This window comes from Chiloscyllium plagiosum, unplaced genomic scaffold, assembly GCF_037043375.1.
Source record: "Chiloscyllium plagiosum isolate Xiang-an unplaced genomic scaffold, Cpla_swu_hap1 HiC_scaffold_35, whole genome shotgun sequence".
In the NCBI taxonomy this organism is placed as follows: domain Eukaryota; kingdom Metazoa; phylum Chordata; class Chondrichthyes; order Orectolobiformes; family Hemiscylliidae; genus Chiloscyllium; species Chiloscyllium plagiosum.
The window spans coordinates 5,279,121-5,300,392 of NW_028270173.1; the positions used below are offsets into that span (position 1 = coordinate 5,279,121).

The 21,272-nt window shown below is 54.4% G+C and overlaps 1 protein-coding gene across 1 annotated transcript; it reads left to right on the forward strand.

Moving 5' to 3' along the window:
• Positions 1 to 655: 655 nt before the first annotated feature.
• On the forward strand, positions 656 to 20,910 carry LOC122541517 (uncharacterized). Its single transcript, XM_043678342.2, has 3 exons — positions 656 to 808; positions 14,256 to 14,366; positions 18,624 to 20,910. Exons 1-3 carry the CDS (start codon positions 757 to 759, stop codon positions 18,821 to 18,823), a joined length of 363 nt encoding a protein of 120 aa, XP_043534277.1. The 5' UTR covers positions 656 to 756; the 3' UTR covers positions 18,824 to 20,910.
• The last annotated feature ends 362 nt before the right edge of the window (positions 20,911 to 21,272 follow it).

A 21,272-nucleotide genomic window follows, 5' to 3' on the forward strand; every position in this document is an offset into this window, starting at 1 on the left:
GTTTACCTTCTCTCTCTGGACTGGGAGGGTGAATGGGGACATTGCTGGGTTTACCTTCTCTCTCTCTGGACTGGGATGTGGGCTATAGTTCCAAGGTCTCTCCTTCCAGGCTTTATCTTGACAAAGGTACAACATTAGCCCACCTCCAATCTTCCGGCACCCAAATATTTCTGCGAGGGGCCCCCCCGCACTTCCCTCCCGAACTCTCCCCAACTCTCCCTGCACTTTGCTGCATTAAAATACACTGGCCAGAGTGATTAAGGAAACAGAAGAGCCCGAAACAGTCAGTGAGACCGTGGCTGGTCTGATTTTAACTTCAACTCCGCATTCCTCCCCACCTTGGTAATCTTTCAGCCTCCCCACCTTGGTAATCTTTCAGCCTCCCCACCTTGGTAATCTTTCAGCCTCCCCACCTTGGTAATCAGAAATCTGTCTCCCAGGCCTTCAAAATATTTCAAACTCCTGCATCCACTCTCTGCCTTTTCAAGACCAGATTTTCAAAGAGTCTCAACCCTCCTCACCTGTGCCCGAACTGGACGACCCCACCACCCTCTTAAGTTTTTAAACAATCTGACAGTTCCTGTTCTCACAGGGGGTGGAGTCCAGATCATGTAAATTCTAAGCTGTTTTTCACACCCTATAAAACTGCTGAGCTTCTTGCTCTGAGCTCAAAGCCAGGTAGGACTTCCCAAGGACTGGTCTCACATTGTTTTGAAATTCTAGCGCGGCCAAACTATCAGTGAGTCAACTCCCAAGATGAAATACCTCCTGCTACTCGGATTTGCCCTGGCTGCCTGTTTCATGTTGGGTAAGAGAGAGAGGAACCGTTCAGAAATATTTAAATGCAAAAGATACTGCTGAGGCTGGGAATCGGAAATTGCTGGAGAAATTCAGTGCCAAGGGAAATGTTTCGGCTCCAACACTGAAGAATAAGCCACTGTTGGAATATTGTGTGCAATTCTGGTCTCCTTCCTCTCGGAAGGATGGTGTGAAACTTGAAAGGGTTCAGAAAAGATTTACAAGGATGTTGCCAGGGTTGGAGGATCTGAGCTACAGGGAGAGGCTGAACAGGCTGGGGCTGTTTTCCCTGGAGCGTCGGAGGCTGAGGGGTGACCTTATAGAGGTTTACAAAACTATGAGGGGCATGGATAGAATAAATAGACAAAGTCTCTTCCCTGGGGTCAGGGAGTCTGGAACTAGAGGGCATAGGTTTAGGGTGAAAGGGGAAAGATAGCATGAGGCAACTTTTTCACACAGAGGGTGGTGTGTGGATGGAATGAACTGTCAGAGGAAGTGGTGGAGGCTGGTACAATTGCAGCATTTAAGAGGCATTTGGATGGGTATATGGATAGGAAGGGTTTGGAGGGATATTGGCCAGGTGCTGGCAGGTGGCACTAGATTGGGTTTGGATATCTGGTCGGCATGGACGGGTTGGAGCGAAGGGTCTGTTTCTGTTCTGTACAGCTCTGTGACTATGACTCAGTGTTGGGGAATGGAGTCACTTTGGTCACGAGAAGCTAATTCCATTTCTCTCCCTCTCTGTTGGGAGACATTACCAGAGCTGCTGAGTCCCTTCAGCCCGTCCTAACCGTGCTAGTTTAAATCATTGTGCCTTGGGTGGTCGCTGGGTCAGCCTGTGCAACTGGCTTTTCAAAGCAAGCTCTCGATGAATGTTAAGACCGAACTCTCCATTGTAAGGGTGTTGGCAGGGTACTCCCAGGTAGAGCTGGAGACTGAGACAACATTCTCAAAAACAACACGGGACACTCCCATCAGAAAATCACCCAACTACGTTGATGGGGTGTGGTGGGATGGAGGGGACGGGGGATGAGTGGACTGAGAGGGGGGGAGGGGGTTAAAAGGCTGCCACTCCCAGACTGGAAGGCCACTGAAGATTCCAATCCTTGACATATCTCAGCTGAAGTGCTGGTCTCACAGGAGTGACTGAGAATTGTCCACTGACATTCTGTTCTGGGAGGGGTGAGGGGTTAATGGCACGCCCTCACAGTTAGAGGGGCGACGATGGAAGCAACAGACACAATCCTTTACTCAAAGGCAGGGCTAGAACTCGGTGCGGAGATGACTTTTTTTTTAAAGAAAGACCCATTTAGCTCCTGCCGCGTTTAGTTTTGGTTGTGAAACCGACATTGGAAGCTGCAAAGCTGAAGTGTCAGTGTGTCTGTAAAATTGGGATTGAGCACCTGTCACCACCATGCAGGTGTTCCAGCTGACACACACACAAGCAGCAAAACCAGGGAAACACGGCATGTCCGATACACAGCAGGAAAGACGGGATCGAGCTAAACACTGACAGAAAAGGGGAGGCAGGGAATGTGCAGAGGTCGTTTCATAAACACTCTGTCTCTGGTTTTACAGACAGCAGACTGGGAGGAGAAAATCCTGCAGAATTGTGTTTTGTACAGGGAGCTGATAAATCGCAGGGAACCTTGAGGATCCTGAATTTCCTGTGCTCAGTTACCAAGCCCAATGTTGATTATCCCTCCTTAAGAAGGTGGGGGTGAGCTGCATTTACTGCCCCTGTCCCTAGTTGCCCCCCCTTGAGAAGGTGGGGGTGAGCTGCATTTACTGCCCCTGTCCCTAGTTGCCCCCCCTTGAGAAGGTGGGGGTGAGCTGCATTTACTGCCCCTGTCCCTAGTTGCCCCCCCTTGAGAAGGTGGGGGTGAGCTGCATTTACTGCCCCTGTCCCTAGTTGCCCCCCCCTTGAGAAGGTGGGGGTGAGCTGCCTTCTTGAACCGCTGCAGTCCATGTGCTGTGGGTAGACCCACAATGTTCCTTAGGGAGGGAATTCCAGGATTGGGACCCAGCCCCACTGAAGGAACGGCCAATATGTTTCCAAGTCAGGATGCTGAGTGATTACGGGGTTAGAGTTACAGTTAGAGTTAGACTTAAGGTCACGGTTAGGGGTTAGAGTTAGGGTTAGAGTTAGAGCAAGGGTTAGGAGTTAGGAGTTAGTTAGGTTACGGTTAGGGTTGAGAGTTAAATCTAGGGTTAAAGTTAGGGTTAGGGGTTAGGATTAGGGCTTAGAGTTAGTGATAGGAGGGGAACTTGTAGGGGGTAGTGTTCCCACGTATCTGCTGTCCCTTGTCCAGATGGAAGTGGCCATGGGTTGGGAAGGTGCTGTCTGAGGATCTTCAGGGCATCGCATAGATAGTGCGCACTGCTGCTACTGAGCATTGGGGATTGGAGGGAGGGGATGTTTGGTGAGTTTCTGCAGGGTATCGTGTAGATGGTACACACTGCTGTTACTGAGCGTTGGGGGGTAGAGGGAGGGGATGTTTGGTGAGTTTCTGCAGGGTATCTTGTAGATGGTACACACTGCTGTTACTAAGCGTTGGGGGGTAGAGGGAGGGGATGTTTGGTGAGTTTCTGCAGGGTATCTTGTAGATGGTACACACTGCTGTTACTGAGCGTCAGGGGGTGGAGGGAGGGGATGTTTGGTGAGTTTCTGCAGGGTATCTTGTAGATGGTACACACTGCTGTTACTGAGCGTCAGGGGGTGGAGGGAGGGGATGTTTGGTGAGTTTCTGCAGGGTATCGTGTAGATGGTACACACTGCTGTTACTGAGCGTTGGGGGGTAGAGGGAGGGGATGTTTGGTGAGTTTATGCAGGGTATCTTGTAGATGGTACACACTGCTGTTACTGAGCGTCGGGGGTAGAGGGAGGGGATGTTTGGTGAGTTTCTGCAGGGTATCTTGTAGATGGTACACACTGCTGTTACTGAGCGTCAGGGGGTGGAGGGAGGGGATGTTTGTGGATGTGGTGCCAATCAAGCGGGGGCTGCTCTGTCCCTGGATGGTGTTGAGCTTCTTGAGTGTTGTTGGAGCTGCTCCCATCCGGGGTAAGTGGGGAGTATTCTCGCTGACTGCTGAGTTACGGATGATGGACAGCTGGTGGGAAGTGAGGAGGTGAACTATGCCACACAGAATTCCCAATCTCAGATCCCCAGGAGCTGCTGTCTGTACATGGCTGATCCCGAGCACATCATGGACATGATTGTAGGAAGTGGCAAAAACACCCCTTAGCAGTTGAAGGTACAAGGAAAGTCCCTTTGGGGCTGACCTCCTCCAACCCAGTAACATGCGGCACGGTGGCTCAGTGGTTAGCACTGATGCCTCACAGCGCTAGGGACCCAGCTTCGATGACTATCTGTGTGGAGCTTGCACATTCTCCCCGTGTCAGCCTGGGTTTCCTCCGGGTGCTCCGGTTCTTCCCACAGTCCAAAGATGTGCAGGTTAAGGCGGATTGGCCATGGGAAATTGTCCCATAGCGTCCAGGGATGTGTAGGTTAGGGTGGATTGGCCATGGGAAATTGTCCCATAGCGTCCAGGGATGTGTAGGTTAGGGTGGATTGGCCATGGGAAATTGTCCCATGGTGCCCAGGGATGCGCAGGTTAGGGTGGATTGGCCATGGGAAACTGTCCCATAGTGCCCAGGGATGTGTAGGTTAGGGTGGATTGGCCATGGGAAATTGTCCCATAGTGCCCAGGGATGTGCAGGTTAGGGTGGATTGGCCATGGGAAATTGTCCCATAGTGCCCAGGGATGTGCAGGTTAGGGTGGATTGGCCATGGGAAATTGTCCCATAGTGCCCAGGGATGCGCAGGTTAGGGTGGATTGGCCATGGGATATTGTCCCATACTGCCCAGGGATGCGCAGGTTAGGGTGGATTGGCCATGGGAAATTGTCCCATAGTGCCCAGGGATGCGCAGGTTAGGGTGGATTGGCCATGGGAAATTGTCCCATACTGCCCAGGGATGTGCAGGTTAGGGTGGATTGGCCATGGGAAATTGTCCCATAGTGCCCAGGGATGTGCAGGTTAGGGTGGATTGGCCATGGGAAATTGTCCCATAGTGCCCAGGGATGTGAAGGTTAGGGTGGATTGGCCATGGGAAATTGTCCCATAGTGCCCAGGGATGTGCAGGCTAGGGTGGATTGGCCATGGGAAATTGTCCCATAGTGCCCAGGGATGTGCAGGTTCGGGTGGATTGGCCATGGGAAATTGTCCCATAGTGCCCAGGGATGTGCAGGTTAGGGTGGATTGGCCATGGGAAGTTGTCCCATAGTGTCCAGGGAGTACAGGTTAGGGCGGATTGGCCATGGGAAATTGTCCCATAGTGCCCAGGGATGTGCTGGTTAGGGTGGATTGGCCATGGGAAATTGTCCCATAGTGCCCTGGGATGTGTAGGTTAGGGTGGATTGGCCATGGGAAATTGTCCCATAATGCCCATGGATGTGCAGGTTAGGGTGGGTTGGCCATGGGAAATTGTCCTATAGTGCCCCGGGTTGTGTAGGTTAGGGCGGATTGGCCATGGGAAATTGTCCCATAGTGCCCAGGGATGTGCAGGTTAGGGTGGATTGGCCGTGGGAAATTGTCCCATAGTGCCCAGGGATGTGCAGGTTAGGGTGGATTGGCTGTGGGAAATTGTTCCATCGTGTCCAGTGATGTGTAGGTTAGTGTGGATTGGCCGTGGGAAATTGTCCCATAGTGCCCAGGGATGTGCAGGTTCGGGTGGATTGGCCGTGGGAAATTGTCCCATCGTGTCCAGTGATGTGCAGGTTAGTGTGGATTGGCCATGGGAAATTGTCACATAGTGTCCAGGGATGTGCAGGTTAGGGTGGATTGGCCATGGGAAATTGTCCCATAGTGCCCAGGGATGTGCAGGTTAGGGTGGACTGGCCATGGGAAATTGTCCCATAGTGCCCAGGGATGTGCAGGTTAGGGTGGATTGGCCATGGGAAATTGTCCCATAGTGCCCAGGGATGTGCAGGTTAGGGTGGGTTGGCCATGGGAAATTGTCCCATAGTGCCCAGGGATGTGCAGGTCAGGGTGGATTGTCCATGGGAAATTGTCCCATAGTGTCCAGTGATGTGTAGGTTAGGGTGGATTGGCCATGGGAAATTGTCCCATTGTGTCCAGGGCTGTGCAGGTTAGGGTGGATTGGCCGTGGGAAATTGTCCCATAGAGTCCAGTGATGTGCAGGTTAGGGTGGAGTGGCCATGGGAAATTGTCCCATAGTGCCCAGGGATGTGCAGGTCAGGGTGGATTGTCCATGGGAAATTGTCCCATAGTGTCCAGGGATGTGCAGGTTGGGGTGGATTGGCCATGGGAAATTGTCCCACAGTGTCCAGGGATGTGCAGGTTAGGGTGGATTGGCCGTGGGAAATTGTCCCATAGTGTCCAGGGATGTGCAGGTCAGGGTGGATTGTCCATGGGAAATTGTCCCATAGTGCCCAGGGATGTGCAGGTTGGGGTGGATTGGCCATGGGAAATTGTCCCACATTGTCCAGGGATGTGCAGGTTAGGGTGGATTGGCCATGGGAAATTGTCCCATAGTGCCCAGTGATGTGCAGGTTAGGGTGGATTGGCCATGGGAAATTGTCCCACATTGTCCAGGGATGTGCAGGTTAGGGTGGATTGGCCATGGGAAATTGTCCCATAGTTCCCAGGGATGTGCAGGTTAGGGTGGATTGGCCATGGGAAATTGCCCCATAGTGTCCAGGGATGTGCAGGTTAGGGTGGGTTGGCCATGGGAATTTGTCCCATAGTGCCCAGGGATGTGCAGGTTAGGGTGGATTGGCCATGGGAAATTGTCCCATAGTGCCCAGGGATGTGCAGGTTAGGGTGGATTGGCCATGGGAAATTGTCCCATAGTGCCCATGGATGCGCAGGTTAGTGTGGATTGGCCATGGGAAATTGTCCCATAGTGCCCAGGGATGTGCAGGTTAGGGAGGATTGGCCATGGGAAATTGTCCCATAGTGCCCAGGGATGTGCAGGTTAGGGTGGGTTGGCCATGGGAAATTGTCCCATAGTGTCCCAGGGATGTGCAGGTTAGGGAGGATTGGCCATGGGAAATTGTCCCATAGTGTCCAGGGATGTGCAGGTTAGGGTGGGTTGGCCGTGGGAAATTGTCCCATAGTGCCCAGGGATGTGCAGGTTAGGGTGGATTGGCCATGGGAAATTGTCCCATAGTGCCCAGGGATGTGCAGGTTAGTGTGGATTGGCCATGGGAAATTGTCCCATAGTGCCCAGGGATGTGCAGGTTAGGGAGGATTGGCCATGGGAAATTGTCCCATAGTGCCCAGGGATGTGCAGGTTAGGGTGGGTTGGCCATGGGAAATTGTCCCATAGTGTCCCAGGGATGTGCAGGTTAGGGAGGATTGGCCATGGGAAATTGTCCCATAGTGTCCCAGGGATGTGCAGGTTAGGGTGGATTGGCCGTGGGAAATTGTCCCATAGTGCCCAGGGATGTGCAGGTTAGGGTGGATTGGCCATGGGAAATTGTCCCATAGTGCCCAGGGATGTGCAGGTTAGGGTGGATTGGCCATGGGAAATTGCCCCATAGTTTCCAGTGATGTAGTCATGATTTGGAGGAACTGGTTTTGGACTGGGGTATATAAGGTTAAAAATCCCACCACACCAGGTTCTAGTTGAACAGGTTTAATTGGAAACACTAGCTTTGGGAGTCGGCTGATTGTTGAGCAGAATCAGAGCTGAAACTTTATTGCTGGAACAGCACAGCAGGTCAAGCAGCATCTCGGGAACAGAAGATTCGACGTTTCGGGCACATGCCCTTCTTCAGGCATGTGCCCGAAACGTCGAATCTTCTGTTCCCTAGATGCTGCCTGACCTGCTGTGCTGTTCCAGCAATAAAGTTTCAGCTTTGATCTCCAGCGTCTGCAGACCTCACTTTCTCCTGTTGAGCAGAATCATACAACACTGAATTTATAGCAGCAGAATTGCTGGGTCATGGAATCTAATATTAAACAGGTCAAGCTAAGGTTTTTATCTCTTAGAGTGACCATGTTAGGTCCTATTCCTTCGTGTGTAAATCCCAGAACTTGGTTCAACTTACATTCTCGAGATAGATTTTAACAATAGGTGTCATCTCAGCTCAGATAATACATTTAAAGTCTGAAAGTGGGAGTGGGTTTACAGGGACTCTCTTCGGAGGGTCAGTGTGGACCCGATGGGCTGATATTCCCCCCCCCCCCACCCCCTGCGAATATCCCAAACAATGGGAGCCCCACCCTGTCGCTCCCCTGCTGCGATGATTGTATTTGAAGTGAATTTGCAGCAGTTTCCATGTCGACACTGTGTACAGAGTGGGACAAGTCAGTACACTACACCTGGAGCCCAGCCACCAGCGCAGCCTGGGGCCTGGGGATTGGTGGTCAGGGATCTGGAGAGATTCCAACCCAGACTGGTGAACCCAGCCAGAGCTCAGGAGAGTAGGGCTGGGCACGGACTATGTCTAAGGAAGGGGTTGACGGACTCCTGAGGAGGAAGGTGATTAAGGACTACAGCATGTCCACGCCAAAGTCAGATCGAGTGATCTGATTGGACAGCAGTGCATGGCCAAGCGCTGTGCACTCCTTAACTCAGTGTGTTACAGCTCAGGCAGGAGTCACCTATCCTGAGAGGGAGGGACTCTGCCAAGAGACATTAGCAACTACAGGTCCCAAAGCTGGGAAAACTGACAGGATCTCTCACCTCCCCCACCCCCATTCACCACCCCTCAACCCTAATGGACTGGCACAACAGGGGGTGCCAACTGAGATGGAATTTGGGCAAGGAGAGGGGTATCTAGAGTCAGAATCTCAGTGCAGGGGGCAGGGCAAGGAGTCTACGTAGGACTTTCAGGATAGGGGCAGTGAGAAGGGAAACAAATTCACAGGATGGGGGGGGGGACAGGGGGAGAGGGGCGTATTGGGAACAAACTCTCAGGATGGGGGGGATGGGGGAGAGGGGGGTATTGGGAACAGGCTCTCAGGATGGGGGGGGACAGGGGGAGAGGGGGGATTGGGAACAGACTCTCAGGATGGGGGGGACAGGGGGAGAGGGGGGATTGGGAACAGACTGTCAGGATGGGGGGACAGGGGGAGAGGGGGTATTTGGGAACAAAATCTCAGGATGGGGGGGACAGGGGGAGGGGGGATTGGGAACAGACTCTCAGGATGGGGGGAGAGGGGGTATTTGGGAACAAAATCTCAGGATGGGGGGGACAGGGGGAGGGGGGATTGGGAACAGACTCTCAGGATGGGGGGACAGGGGGGTATTGGGAACAAAATCTCGGGATGGGGGTACGGGGGAGAGGGGGGATTGGGAACAGACTCTCAGGATGGGGGGACAGGGGGAGAGGGGGGTATTTTGAACAAAATCTCAGGATGGGGGGACAGGGGAGGGGGGTATTGGGAACAGACTCTCAGGATGGGGGGGCAGGGGGAGAGGGGCGTATTGGGAACAAAATCTCAGGATGAGGGGGACAGGGGAGGGGGTATTGGGAACAGACTCTCAGGATAGGGGGGACAGGGGAGGGGGGTATTGGGAACAGGCTCTCAGGATAGGGGGGCAGGGGGAGAGGGGGGTATTGGGTGTGGTCTCTCAGGATGGGGGGGCACAGGAGGGGGTATTTGGAACAGATTCTCAGGTTAGGGGGGCAGGGGGAGAGGGGCGTATTGGGAACAGACTCTCAGGATGGGGGGACGGGGGAGGGGGGATTGGGAACAGACTCTTAGGATAGGGGGTAGGGGAGAGGGGGGTATTGGGTGTGGGCTCTCAGGATGGGGGGGATGGGGGAGAGGGGGTATTAGGAACAGGCTCTCAGGAGGGGGGGGGATGGGGGAGAGGGGGTATTAGGAACAGACTCTCAGGATGCGGGGGATGGGGGAGAGTAGGGTATTGGGAACAGGCTCTCAGGATGCGGGGGATGGGGAGGGGGGTATTGGGAACAGACTCTCAGGATAGGGGGTAGGGGAGAGGGGGGTATTGGGTGTGGGCTCTCAGGATGGGGGAGAGGGGGTATTAGGAACAGGCTCTCAGGATGCGGGGGGACGGGGGTGAGGGGGGTATTGGGAACAGGCTTTCAGGATGGGGGGATGGGGAGGGGGGTATTGGGAACAAACTCACAGGATGGGGGACAGGGGGAGGGGGGTATTGGGTGTGGTCTCTCAGGATGGGGGGGTGGGGGAGAGGGGGGTATTGGGAACAGACTCTCAGGATGTGGGGGACAGGGGAAGAGGGAGGTATTGGGAGTGGACTCTCAGGATGGGGGCAGAGGGGGGGGATTGGGAGTGGACTCTCAGGATGCGGGGGAACGGGGGAGAGGGGCGTATTGGGAACAGACTCTCAGGATGGGGTGTAGGGGGAGAGGGGGCTATTGGGTGTGAGCTCTCAGGATGGGGGGGCAGGTGGAGGGGGGATTGGGAACAGACTCCTAGGATGGGGGGAGACGGGGGCTGGTGGGGGGTATTGGAAAAAGACTCTCAGAATGGGGGGTAGGGGGAGAGTGGGTATTGGGTGTGGCTCTCAAGATGGGGGCAGAGGAGGGGGGTATTTGGAACAGATTCTCAGGTTAGGGGAGCAGGGGGAGAGGGGCGTATTGGGAACAGACTTTCAGGATGGGGGGTAGGGGGAGAGGGGGGTATTGGGTGTGGGCTCTCAGGATGCGGGGACGGGGGGAGGGGGGGATTGGGAACAGACTCTCAGGATTGGGGGGACGGGGGAGAGGGGCGTATTGGGAACAGACTCTCAGGATGGGGGGTAGCGGAGAGGGGGGTATTGGATGTGGGCTCTCAGGATGGGGGGATGGGGGAGAGGGGGGTATTAGGAACAGGCTCTCAGGATGCGGGGGACGGAGAGGGGTGTATTGGGAACAAGCTCACAGGATGGGGGGGGACAGGGTGAGGGGTGTATTGGGAACAGACTCTCAGGATGGGGGGGACAGGGGGAGAGGGGGGATTGGGAGTTGACTCTCAGGATGGGGGGAGGGGGAGGGGAGTATTGGGAACAGACTCTCAGGATTTGGGGGACAGGGGGAGAGGGGGGATTGGGACCAGTCTCTCAGGATGGGGGGGACAGGGGGAGAGGGGGGATTGGGAGCAGTCTCTCAGGATGGGGGGGACAGGGGGAGAGGGGGGATTGGGACCAGTCTCTCAGGATGGGGGGGACAGGGGGGAGAGGGGGGATTGGGACCAGTCTCTCAGGATGGGGGGGACAGGGGGAGAGGGGGGATTGGGAGCAGTCTCTCAGGATGGGGGGGACAAGGGGAGAGGGGGGATTGGGAACAGACTCTGAGGATGGGGGGGGACAGGGGGAGAGGGGGGATTGGGACCAGTCTCTCAGGATGGGGGTACAGGGGGAGAGGGGGGATTGGGACCAGTCTCTCAGGATGGGGGGGACAGGGGGAGAGGGGGGATTGGGAACCAGTCTCTCAGGATAGGGGGGACAGGGGGAGAGGGGGGATTGGGACCAGTCTCTCAGGATGGGGGGGACAGGGGGAGAGGGGGGATTGGGAACAGACTCTGAGGATGGGGGGGGGACACGGGGAGAGGGGGGATTGGGACCAGTCTCTCAGGATGGGGGGGACAGGGGGAGAGGGGGGATTGGGAACAGACTCTGAGGATGGGGGGGGACAGGGGGAGAGGGGGGATTGGGACCAGTCTCTCAGGATGGGGGGAACAGGGGGAGAGGGAGGATTGGGACCAGTCTCTCAGGATGGGGGGGAACAGGGAGGGGGGATTGGGACCAGTCTCTCAGGATGGGGGGGAACAGGGAGAGAGGTGGGATTGGGAACAGTCTCTCAGGATGGGGGGACAGGGGGAGAGGGGGGATTGGGACCAGTCTCTCAGGATGGGGGGGTCGGGGGAGATGGGCTATTGGGAACAGACTCTCAGGATAGGGGGTAACGGGTGGAGTGGGGGTTTGGGAGTGGACTCTCAGGATGGGGGGACAGGGGAAGAGGGGGGATTAGGAACAGACTCTCAGGATGGGGGGGGGCAGGGGAGGGGGGTATTGGGAACAGACTCAGGATGGGGGGTACAGGGGAAGTGGGGGGATCGGAACAGACTCTCTGGATGGGGGGGACCAGGGGAGGGGGGTATTGGGAACAGACTCAGGATGGGGGGGACAGGGGGAGGGGAGTATTGGGAACAGACTCTCAGGATGGGGGGTAGGGGAGAGGGGGGTATTGGGTGTGGGCTATGAGGATGGGGGGGATGGGGGAGAGGGGGGTATTAGGAACAAACTCTCAGGATGGGGGATAGGGGAGAGGGGGGTATTGGGTGTGGGCTATGAGGATGGGGGGGATGGGGGAGAGGGGGGTATTAGGAACAGGCTTTCAGGATGCGAGAGGATGGGGGAGAGGGGGGTATTGGGAACAGGCTCTCAGGATGGGGGGACGGGGGAGGGGGTATTGGGAACAGACTCTCAGGATGGGGGGACAGGGGGAGAGGGGGGATTGGGAGTGGACTCTCAGGATGGGGGGGACAGGGGGAGGTGGGGATTGGGAGTGGACTCTGAGGTTGGGGGGAGAGGGGAGTATTGGAAACAGACTCTTAGGATAGGGGGACAGGGGAAGAGGGGGGATTGGGAACAGCTCTCAGGATGGGGGGGGACCAGGGGAGGGGGTATTGGGAACAGACTCTCATGATAGGGAGGCATGGGGAGAGGAGGGGATTGGGAACAGGCTCTCAGGATGGGGGGGACAGGGGGAGGGGGGGATTGGGAACAGGCTCTCAGGATGGGGGGACGGGGGAGGGGGTATTGGGAACAGACTCTCAGGATGGGGGGACAGGGGGAGAGGGGGGATTGGGAGTGGACTCTCAGGATGGGGGGGACAGGGGGAGGTGGGGATTGGGAGTGGACTCTGAGGTTGGGGGGAGAGGGGAGTATTGGAAACAGACTCTTAGGATAGGGGGACAGGGGGAGAGGGGGGTATTGGGTGTGGGCTCTCAGGATCGGGGGGACAGGGAGAGGGGGGATTGGGAACAGACTCTCAGGATGGGGGGGATGGGGAGGGGGGGATTGGGAACAGACTCTCAGGATGGGGGGTAGGGGAGAGGGGGGTATTGGGTGTGGGCTATGAGGATGGGGGGGATGGGGGAGAGGGGGGTATTAGGAACAAACTCTCAGGATGGGGGATAGGGGAGAGGGGGGTATTGGGTGTGGGCTATGAGGATGGGGGGGATGGGGGAGAGGGGGGTATTAGGAACAGGCTTTCAGGATGCGAGAGGATGGGGGAGAGGGGGGTATTGGGAACAGGCTCTCAGGATGGGGGGACGGGGGAGGGGGTATTGGGAACAGACTCTCAGGATGGGGGGACAGGGGGAGAGGGGGGATTGGGAGTGGACTCTCAGGATGGGGGGGACAGGGGGAGGTGGGGATTGGGAGTGGACTCTGAGGTTGGGGGGAGAGGGGAGTATTGGAAACAGACTCTTAGGATAGGGGGACAGGGGAAGAGGGGGGATTGGGAACAGCTCTCAGGATGGGGGGGGACCAGGGGAGGGGGTATTGGGAACAGACTCTCATGATAGGGAGGCATGGGGAGAGGAGGGGATTGGGAACAGGCTCTCAGGATGGGGGGGACAGGGGGAGGGGGGGATTGGGAACAGACTCTCAGGATGGGGGGGACAGGGGGAGAGGGGGGTATTGGGAACAGGCTCTCAGGATGGGGGGGACAGGGGGAGGGGGGGATTGGGAACAGACTCTCAGGATGGGGGGGACAGGGGGAGGGGGGGATTGGGAACAGACTCTCAGGATGGGGGGGACAGGGGGAGAGGGGGGTATTGGGAACAGGCTCTCAGGATGGGGGGGACGGGGGAGTGGGGGATTGGGAACAGACTCTCAGGATGGGGGGGACGGGGGAGGGGGGGATTGGGAACAGACTCTCAGGATGGGGGGGACGGGGGAGGGGGGGATTGGGAGTGGACTCTCAGGATGAGGGGCAGAGGGAGGGGATTGGGAACAGACTCTCAGGATATGGAGCTGGGGGGAGGGCAAAGTTTGGGGAAAGGGGAGATAGTTCCCTGAAGCTGCCGTGACTTCTGTGAAGGGGCAGGGCAGTCTCGATGGGCCGAACAGCCTCTTTGCAGTGGTTGGTGTCTCCTTCGGGTCTTCCCACACTTCACACACACCCGTCACTCCCTCTTCCCCCCACCCCCGACCCGGTCTGGATCATGCCCCTAGTTTTGTGAATTCCCTCCCTAAGGGACATTGTGGGTCTACCCACAACACAGGGACTGCAGCAGTTCAAGAAGGCAACTCACCCCCACCTTCTCAAGGGGGGGGGGCAGCTGTGGATGGTGGGGGGGGGGCGTACATGCTGGGCCCAGCCAGTGGTGCCCAGGAGTGAATGACCATAAAAACAACATGGAATGCTGCGGAGAGATGACTTCTTCTCCAAACCATAACTGACTAACCTTTTCTCATTTCTGTGCCAATGTTCCTGACACACAGGTGATGGTTTGCGGTGCTACCATTGTGCGATCTCATTCAATCGCTGCATTTCTGGTGCCAGAAACTGTTCCAGTTCGGATGAGCTTTGCTTTGAACAAGTTGGTAAAGCTGGTGAGTATGAGTTATCAACACTGCAGGGTTGCCCACACCATATCCCCTCAGACTGAGGCAGAGACATCCACTCGCTCGGAATCACAAATAACATTCATGCCACACAAATACCAGGCTGTGACCACCCGCAACAAGAGACAATCTAACCATCGCCCCTTCACATTCAATGGTATTGCCATCACTGAGTCCCTGCCTCCACTGTCAACATCCTGGGGGTTACCATTGACCACAAACTTAACTGGACTCACCACATAAACACAGGAGGAGGTCAGAGGCAGGGAATCCTGCAGCGAGTAACCCCCCTCCTGACCCCCCCCTCAAAAGCCTATCCCACCATCTACAAGGCACAAGGCAGGAGGATGAGGGAATACTCCCCACTTTCCCCGGATGGGGGCAGCCCCAACAACACTCAAGAAGCTCAACACCATCCAGGGACAAAGCAGCCCCCGCTTGATTGGCACCACATCCCCAAACATCCTCTCCCCCCACCCCCCGTTGCTCAGTAACAGCAGTATGTACCAGCTACAAGGTACCCTGCAGAAACTCCCCAAACATCCCCTCCCTCCACCCCCCGTTGCTCAGTAACAGCAGTATGTACCAGCTACAAGGTACCCTGCAGGAACTCACCAAACATCCCCTCCCTCCACCCCCTGTTGCTCAGTAACAGCAGTATGTACCATCTACAAGATACCCTGCAGAAACTCACCAAACATCCCCTCCCTCCACCCCCCGACGCTCAGTAACAGCAGTGTGTACCATCTACAAGATACCCTGCAGAAACTCCCCAAACATCCCCTCCCTCCACCCCCCGACGCTCAGTAACAGCAGTGTGTACCATCTACAAGATACCCTGCAAAAACTCACCAAACATCCCCTCCCTCCACCCCCCGACACTCAGTAACAGCAGTGTGTACCATCTACAAGATACCCTGCAGAAACTCACCAAACATCCTCTCCCTCCACCCCCCGACGCTCAGTAACAGCAGTGTGTACCATCTACAAGGTACCCTGCAGAAACTCACCAAACATCCCCTCTCTCCACCCCCCGACGCTCAGTAACAGCAGTGTGTACCATCTACAAGATACCCTGCAGAAACTCACCAAACATCCCCTCCCTCCACCCCCCGACGCTCAGTAACAGCAGTGTGTACCATCTCCAAGATACCCTGCAGAAACTCACCAAACATCCTCTCCCTCCACCCCCCGACGCTCAGTAACAGCAGTGTGTACCATCTACAAGGTACCCTGCAGAAACTCACCAAACATCTCCTCCCGCCACCCCCCGACGCTCAGTAACAGCAGTGTGTACCATCTCCAAGATACCCTGCAGAAACTCACCAAACATCCTCTCCCTCCACCCCCCGACGCTCAGTAACAGCAGTGTGTACCATCTACAAGGTACCCTGCAGAAACTCACCAAACATCCCCACCCTCCACCCCCCGATGCTCAGTAACAGCAGTGTGTACCATCTACAAGATACCCTGCAGAAACTCCCCAAACATCCCCTCCCTCCACCCCCCGACGCTCAGTAACAGCAGTGTGTACCATCTACAAGATACCCTGCAGAAACTCCCCAAACATCCCCTCCCTCCACCCCCCGACGCTCAGTAACAGCAGTGTGTACCATCTACAAGATACCCTGCAGAAACTCCCCAAACATCCCCTCCCTCCACCCCCCGACGCTCAGTAACAGCAGTGTGTACCATCTACAAGATGCCCTGCAGAAACTCATCAAACATCCCCTCCCTCCACCCCCCGACGCTCAGTAACAGCAGTGTGTACCATCTACAAGGTACCCTGCAGAAACTCATCAAACATCCCCTCCCTCCACCCCCTGACGCTCAGTAGCAGCAGTGTGTACCATCTACAAGATACCCTGCAGAAACACACCAAACATCCCCTCCCTCCACCCCCCAATGCTCAGTAACAGCAGTGTGTACCATCTACAAGGTACCCTGCCGAAACTCCCCAAACATCCCCTCCCTCCACCCCCCCCGACACTCAGTAACAGCAGTGTGTACCATCTACAAGATACCCTGCAGAAACTCCCCAAACATCCCCTCCCTCCACCCCCCGACACTCAGTAACAGCAGTGTGTACCATCTACAAGGTACCCTGCAGAAACTCCCCAAACATCCCCTCCCTCCACCCCCCCGACACTCAGTAACAGCAGTGTGTACCATCTACAAGGTACCCTGCAGAAACTCCCCAAACATCCCCTCCCTCCACCCCCGACACTCAGTAACAGCAGTGTGTACCATCTACAAGATACCCTGCAGAAACTCACCAAACATCCCCTCCCTCCACCCCCCGACGCTCAGTAACAGCAGTGTGTACCATCTACAAGGTACCCTGCAGAAACTCCCCAAACATCCCCTCCCCCCACCCCCGACACTCAGTAACAGCAGTGTGTACCATCTACAAGGTACCCTGCAGAAACTCCCCAAACATCCCCTCCCTCCACCCCCCGACGCTCAGTAACAGCAGTGTGTACCATCTACAAGGTACCCTGCAGAAACTCACCAAACATCCCCTCCCTCCACCCCCCGACACTCAGTAACAGCAGTGTGTACCATCTACAAGATACCCTGCAGAAACTCACCAAAGACCCTCAGACAGCACCTTCCAAACCCACGGCCACTTCCATCTAGAAGGACAAGGGGCAGCAGGTCCATGGGAACCCCACCCCCTGCAAGTTCCCCTCCGAGCCCCTCCCCATCCCGACTTGGAAATATATCGGCCGTTCCTTCAGTGGGGTTGGGTCACAATCCTGGAATTCCCTCCCTAAGGGACATTGTGGGTCTACCCACAGCACATGGACTGCAGCGGTTCAAGAAGGCAGCTCACCCCCACCTTCTCAAGGGGGGGGGCAACTAGGGGCAGGGGCAGTAAATGCAGCTCACCCCACCTTCTCAAGGGGGGGCAACTAGGGACAGGGGCAGTGAATGCCAGGCCCAATCAGAGACACCCACATCCCACAAATGTATTTTAAAAAGTTGGTGGATGTGTCTGTGTATAGAAAAACCGACTGACAGCAACTATGCATTCCTTACACATTCAGAAACTCAACCAAGGTCACAACGGACTAAATAAGTTAAAAGATGGTTGATGGTTTAAAGGAAAGTTTTTTATAAAGTCTATTCCAGGAATTGTAACAGGGAAGTTTTTAGAATACAGCAAAACAGATCAAGAAACTGATCAGGAAATGGAGGATCAAATACAAATGCAAAGATAGACTGTACAAGCTTCTATAGGTGTGTTAAATGGAAACATTTAGCTAAAGGAATGTCGCTCCATTAAAAGCAGAACGTCGGGAATTTATAACTGGGTTGGGGAGAGAGAAATGGCAGAAGAGCTGGTTTGACGGGGTAGTGTACTGATAAAGCATTAATGACTGGCTCACAGGCAGAAACCTGAGAGGGAAATTAACGGCGTATTCCCTCTTTAACAGACTCTGGCTAGGGGTGTACCCCAAGGATCCATGCCTGGAGATCCCAGCTGATCACAATCTCTATCGATGATTCGGAAATGTGATCTTTCCGCATTGTGCAGTGGATACAAAGCTAAGCGTGTGTCCTGAGGAACTCGCAAACTAGGCCTTCAGGAAGATTTGGATAGGCTGAAGTAGTTGGACAAGAACATACCAGATGGAATATAATGTGGGAAAAAGTGAGGTTATCCACTTTGGTAGGAGACACAGAGATGTGCTTAAATGGGGAAAGGTTGGAAGTGTTGATTCACAAAGAGACTTGAGGCAGCCCTGTTGACTGACTGACTGATTTACCGTCATGTGTACCGGGGTACCGTGAAAAGCTTTGTTTCTGAGCGGTACAGGCAGATCATGGTCAGCAAGGGTGAACAGATCAAATGACTTTGACAGAGGCAGACAGGTTACATCGCAAAGGGTATGCACTAGGTGAGAACAACATTTTCAAGATCAGTGTTATCTGAGGCTAGAGAGTCCATCCATCAGTCTAATAATGGCAGGGAAGGAGCTGTTCCTGAACCTGCTGGTGCATGTGTTCGAGGTTCTGGGCCTTCTGCCTGACGGAACAGGTTCTGGACGATGGGTCTTTCATGATGTCCACAAGTGACTGTAGACTGCCCGCAGGCAGGAGCATCCCTAATGAAGTGTCAGCCAAGAGGATTGGTGTACAAGAGCAGTAATGTCTTGTTTGAGTTATGCCTGACCTTGTTGTGATATCATACCTTGTGGATGGGGCCATTTAACCGACTTGTGCTTTTCTGTGTTTCAGGGTCAGCGTCTGTTTATATCTCAGGCTGCAAAGCGCGTTCCGGATGTAATCAAACCTTTCAACAAAGCTTTGCGGGTTTTGAAGTGTCCCTGAAAACTCGCTGCTGTGACCGTGACCTCTGCAACAGCGGCAGCCACATCAAGTCATCTCTGCTTCTGAGCTCCATCTTGGCTTGGCTTTGGATGATTCGGTTCCTCTGAAGCTGTGTGAGTGTGTGTGAGTGTGTGTGTGTGTGAGTGTGTGTGAGTGTGTGTGTGAGTGTGTGTGTGTGAGTGTGTGTGTGTGTGTGTGTGTGTGAGTGTGTGTGTGAGTGTGAGTGTGTGTGTGTGAGTGTGTGTGTGTGTGTGTGTGTGTGTGTGTGTGAGTGTGTGTGTGTGTTTGTGTGTGTGTGTTTGTGTGTGTGTGTGTGTTTGTGTGTGTGTGTGTGTGTGTGTGAGTGAGTGTGTGTATTTGTCAATGTGCATGTTTGTTTGAGTGTATGTGTGTGTGTATGAATGTGTGTTTGTGTTTGTGTGTGAGTGTTTGTGTATGTGAGTGTGTTTGTGAATCTGTGTGTGTTTGTGTGTGTGTTTACGTATGAATGTGTGTTTGTGTGTGTGAGAGAGAGTTTGTGTGTGTGTGTGAATCTGAGTGAGTGTGAGAGTGTTTGTGTGTGTGTGTTTGTGAATGTGCATATGTGTTGAGTGTACGTGTGTGTGTATGAATGTGTGTTTGTGTTTGTGTGTGAGAGTGTTTGTGTATGTGAGTGTGTTTGTGTATGAATGTGTGTTTGTGTGTCTGAATCTGTGTGTGTGTTTGTGTGTGTTTACATATGAATGTGTGTTTGTGTGTGTGAGTTTGTGTGTGTGTGTGAATCTGAGTGTGTGTGTGTGTTTGTGTGTGTGTGAATATGTGTGTGTGTGAATCTGAGTGTTTGTGTGTGTGTGTGTGTGAATCTGAGTGTGTGGGTGAGTGTGTGTGCGCGCGTGTGTGAATATGTGTGTGTGAGTGTGTACGTGTGCGCATGCATGCATGTCAGGGGCAGGGGAGGTAGGTGTTGGTGTGGGTGTGGGTGGGGGGAGACTGCAAGTGACTGTCTGGCTGGATGAGTGGGAGTAGGGGGAGGAAAGGGAGGATTACATAACCCTTCTGTCAGTTCACAATGATTTCTCGATTAATGATAACCTGATTAAGAATTAAATCCCTTTTTCTCTTGGCTCTATAGTTCTGTTTCTGACTGGGAAAGGGTCCCAGGCAAACGCTCAACCCACTTTCCAGCCAGTCATTTCTGTTTAACAAGTGACTTTATGAATGATTGTGTACTTGCTAATGATAAGCTGGTGGTTTTTCTGTTTGCACGTCCCCCTGAGCAGGGCTAGGATTGTGGAACAACTCCAAGAGATGACAGGGGAGCTAAGAGACACACCTTAGGTACAAGACATGGGCTTGCCCACTCCCCGCTCCGTGCCATCTCACGCGATGGGGTTTTGGAGGGGGGAAACAGCAGAGGTTGTGTGTGGGGGAGGCTGGGCTGTTATTTGTTGGGAGGGGGAGGGTGGGGTGTGAGGTGGGGGTGTTGATGGTGGGACCCATGCAGAAACCAGCTCACAGCTCGCAGCAGATGCCAACCCTACACCAGGCACAGAACTCTTCCTCAGGGTCCACCGTGAAGGGGTAACTGCCAATGAGCAACATGCAGTTCCCTGCTAACATCTCCCCATCTACCCCCTCCATGGGGTAACTCAGAACAATGGTGGAATGCTTGCCTCCTTAAGGGTCTACCCACAGCACATGGACTGCAGCGGTTCAAGGAAGCAGCTCACCCCCACCTTTGCAAGGGGGCAACTAGGGACAGGGGCAGTAAATGCAGCTCACCCTCACCTTCTCAAAGTGGGGTAATTAGGGACAGGGGCAGTAAATGCAGCTCACCCCCACCTTCTCAAGGGGGGTCAACTAGGGATGGAGAGAAGCACATGTGCCCCTGAATGAATTAAACAAGGGATGAAAACTGGGGAGGGCGTGTGCTGGTGAAGCAGACTGGAAGTGGAGGGGTTGACAGGAGATATCGATGGCAGAGCCAACACTGGCACCTGGTGCCCAGGAGCTGGCTAGGATGTGAAAGCGTCCAACCCACTCCCACTGTTGAGTCAGGAGGAGGCCATGAAAGTGCCGAATTGGTCGAGAACTTTAATGTCATGGGAGACTCCTCACCCTGTACTTTCCGTTGTATCTACATGAGACCTGTTTGGGAAGTTTGTACCAAACTGTAACCTGTTACCATCCAATAAACTACCAGTGTGTTGACAAATTGATGGTGTTTCTCTCTCTCTCTCTCTCTCTCTCTCTCGCTCTGTCTCTCTCTCTTCCCCCCAGTGTCCACCACCCCTTTTCTTCCTTCAGCGTGTTGCTGCTATGGTGTAGCAAGGAGTTCCAGCTCACATGACAATGATGAAAACTGGCCACAACGTTAAATTTCACTCGCCAACAATTGAGTTAATTCTCCATTTTGTTTTACATTAGAACAGAGAATCCCGACAGTGTGGGAACAGGCCATTTGGCACAACAAGTCCACACCGACCCACCAAAGAGTACTCCACTTCAGATCCATTCCCTTACCCTATTACTGTACACTTACCCCTGACTAATGCACCTAACCTGCTCACCCCTGGA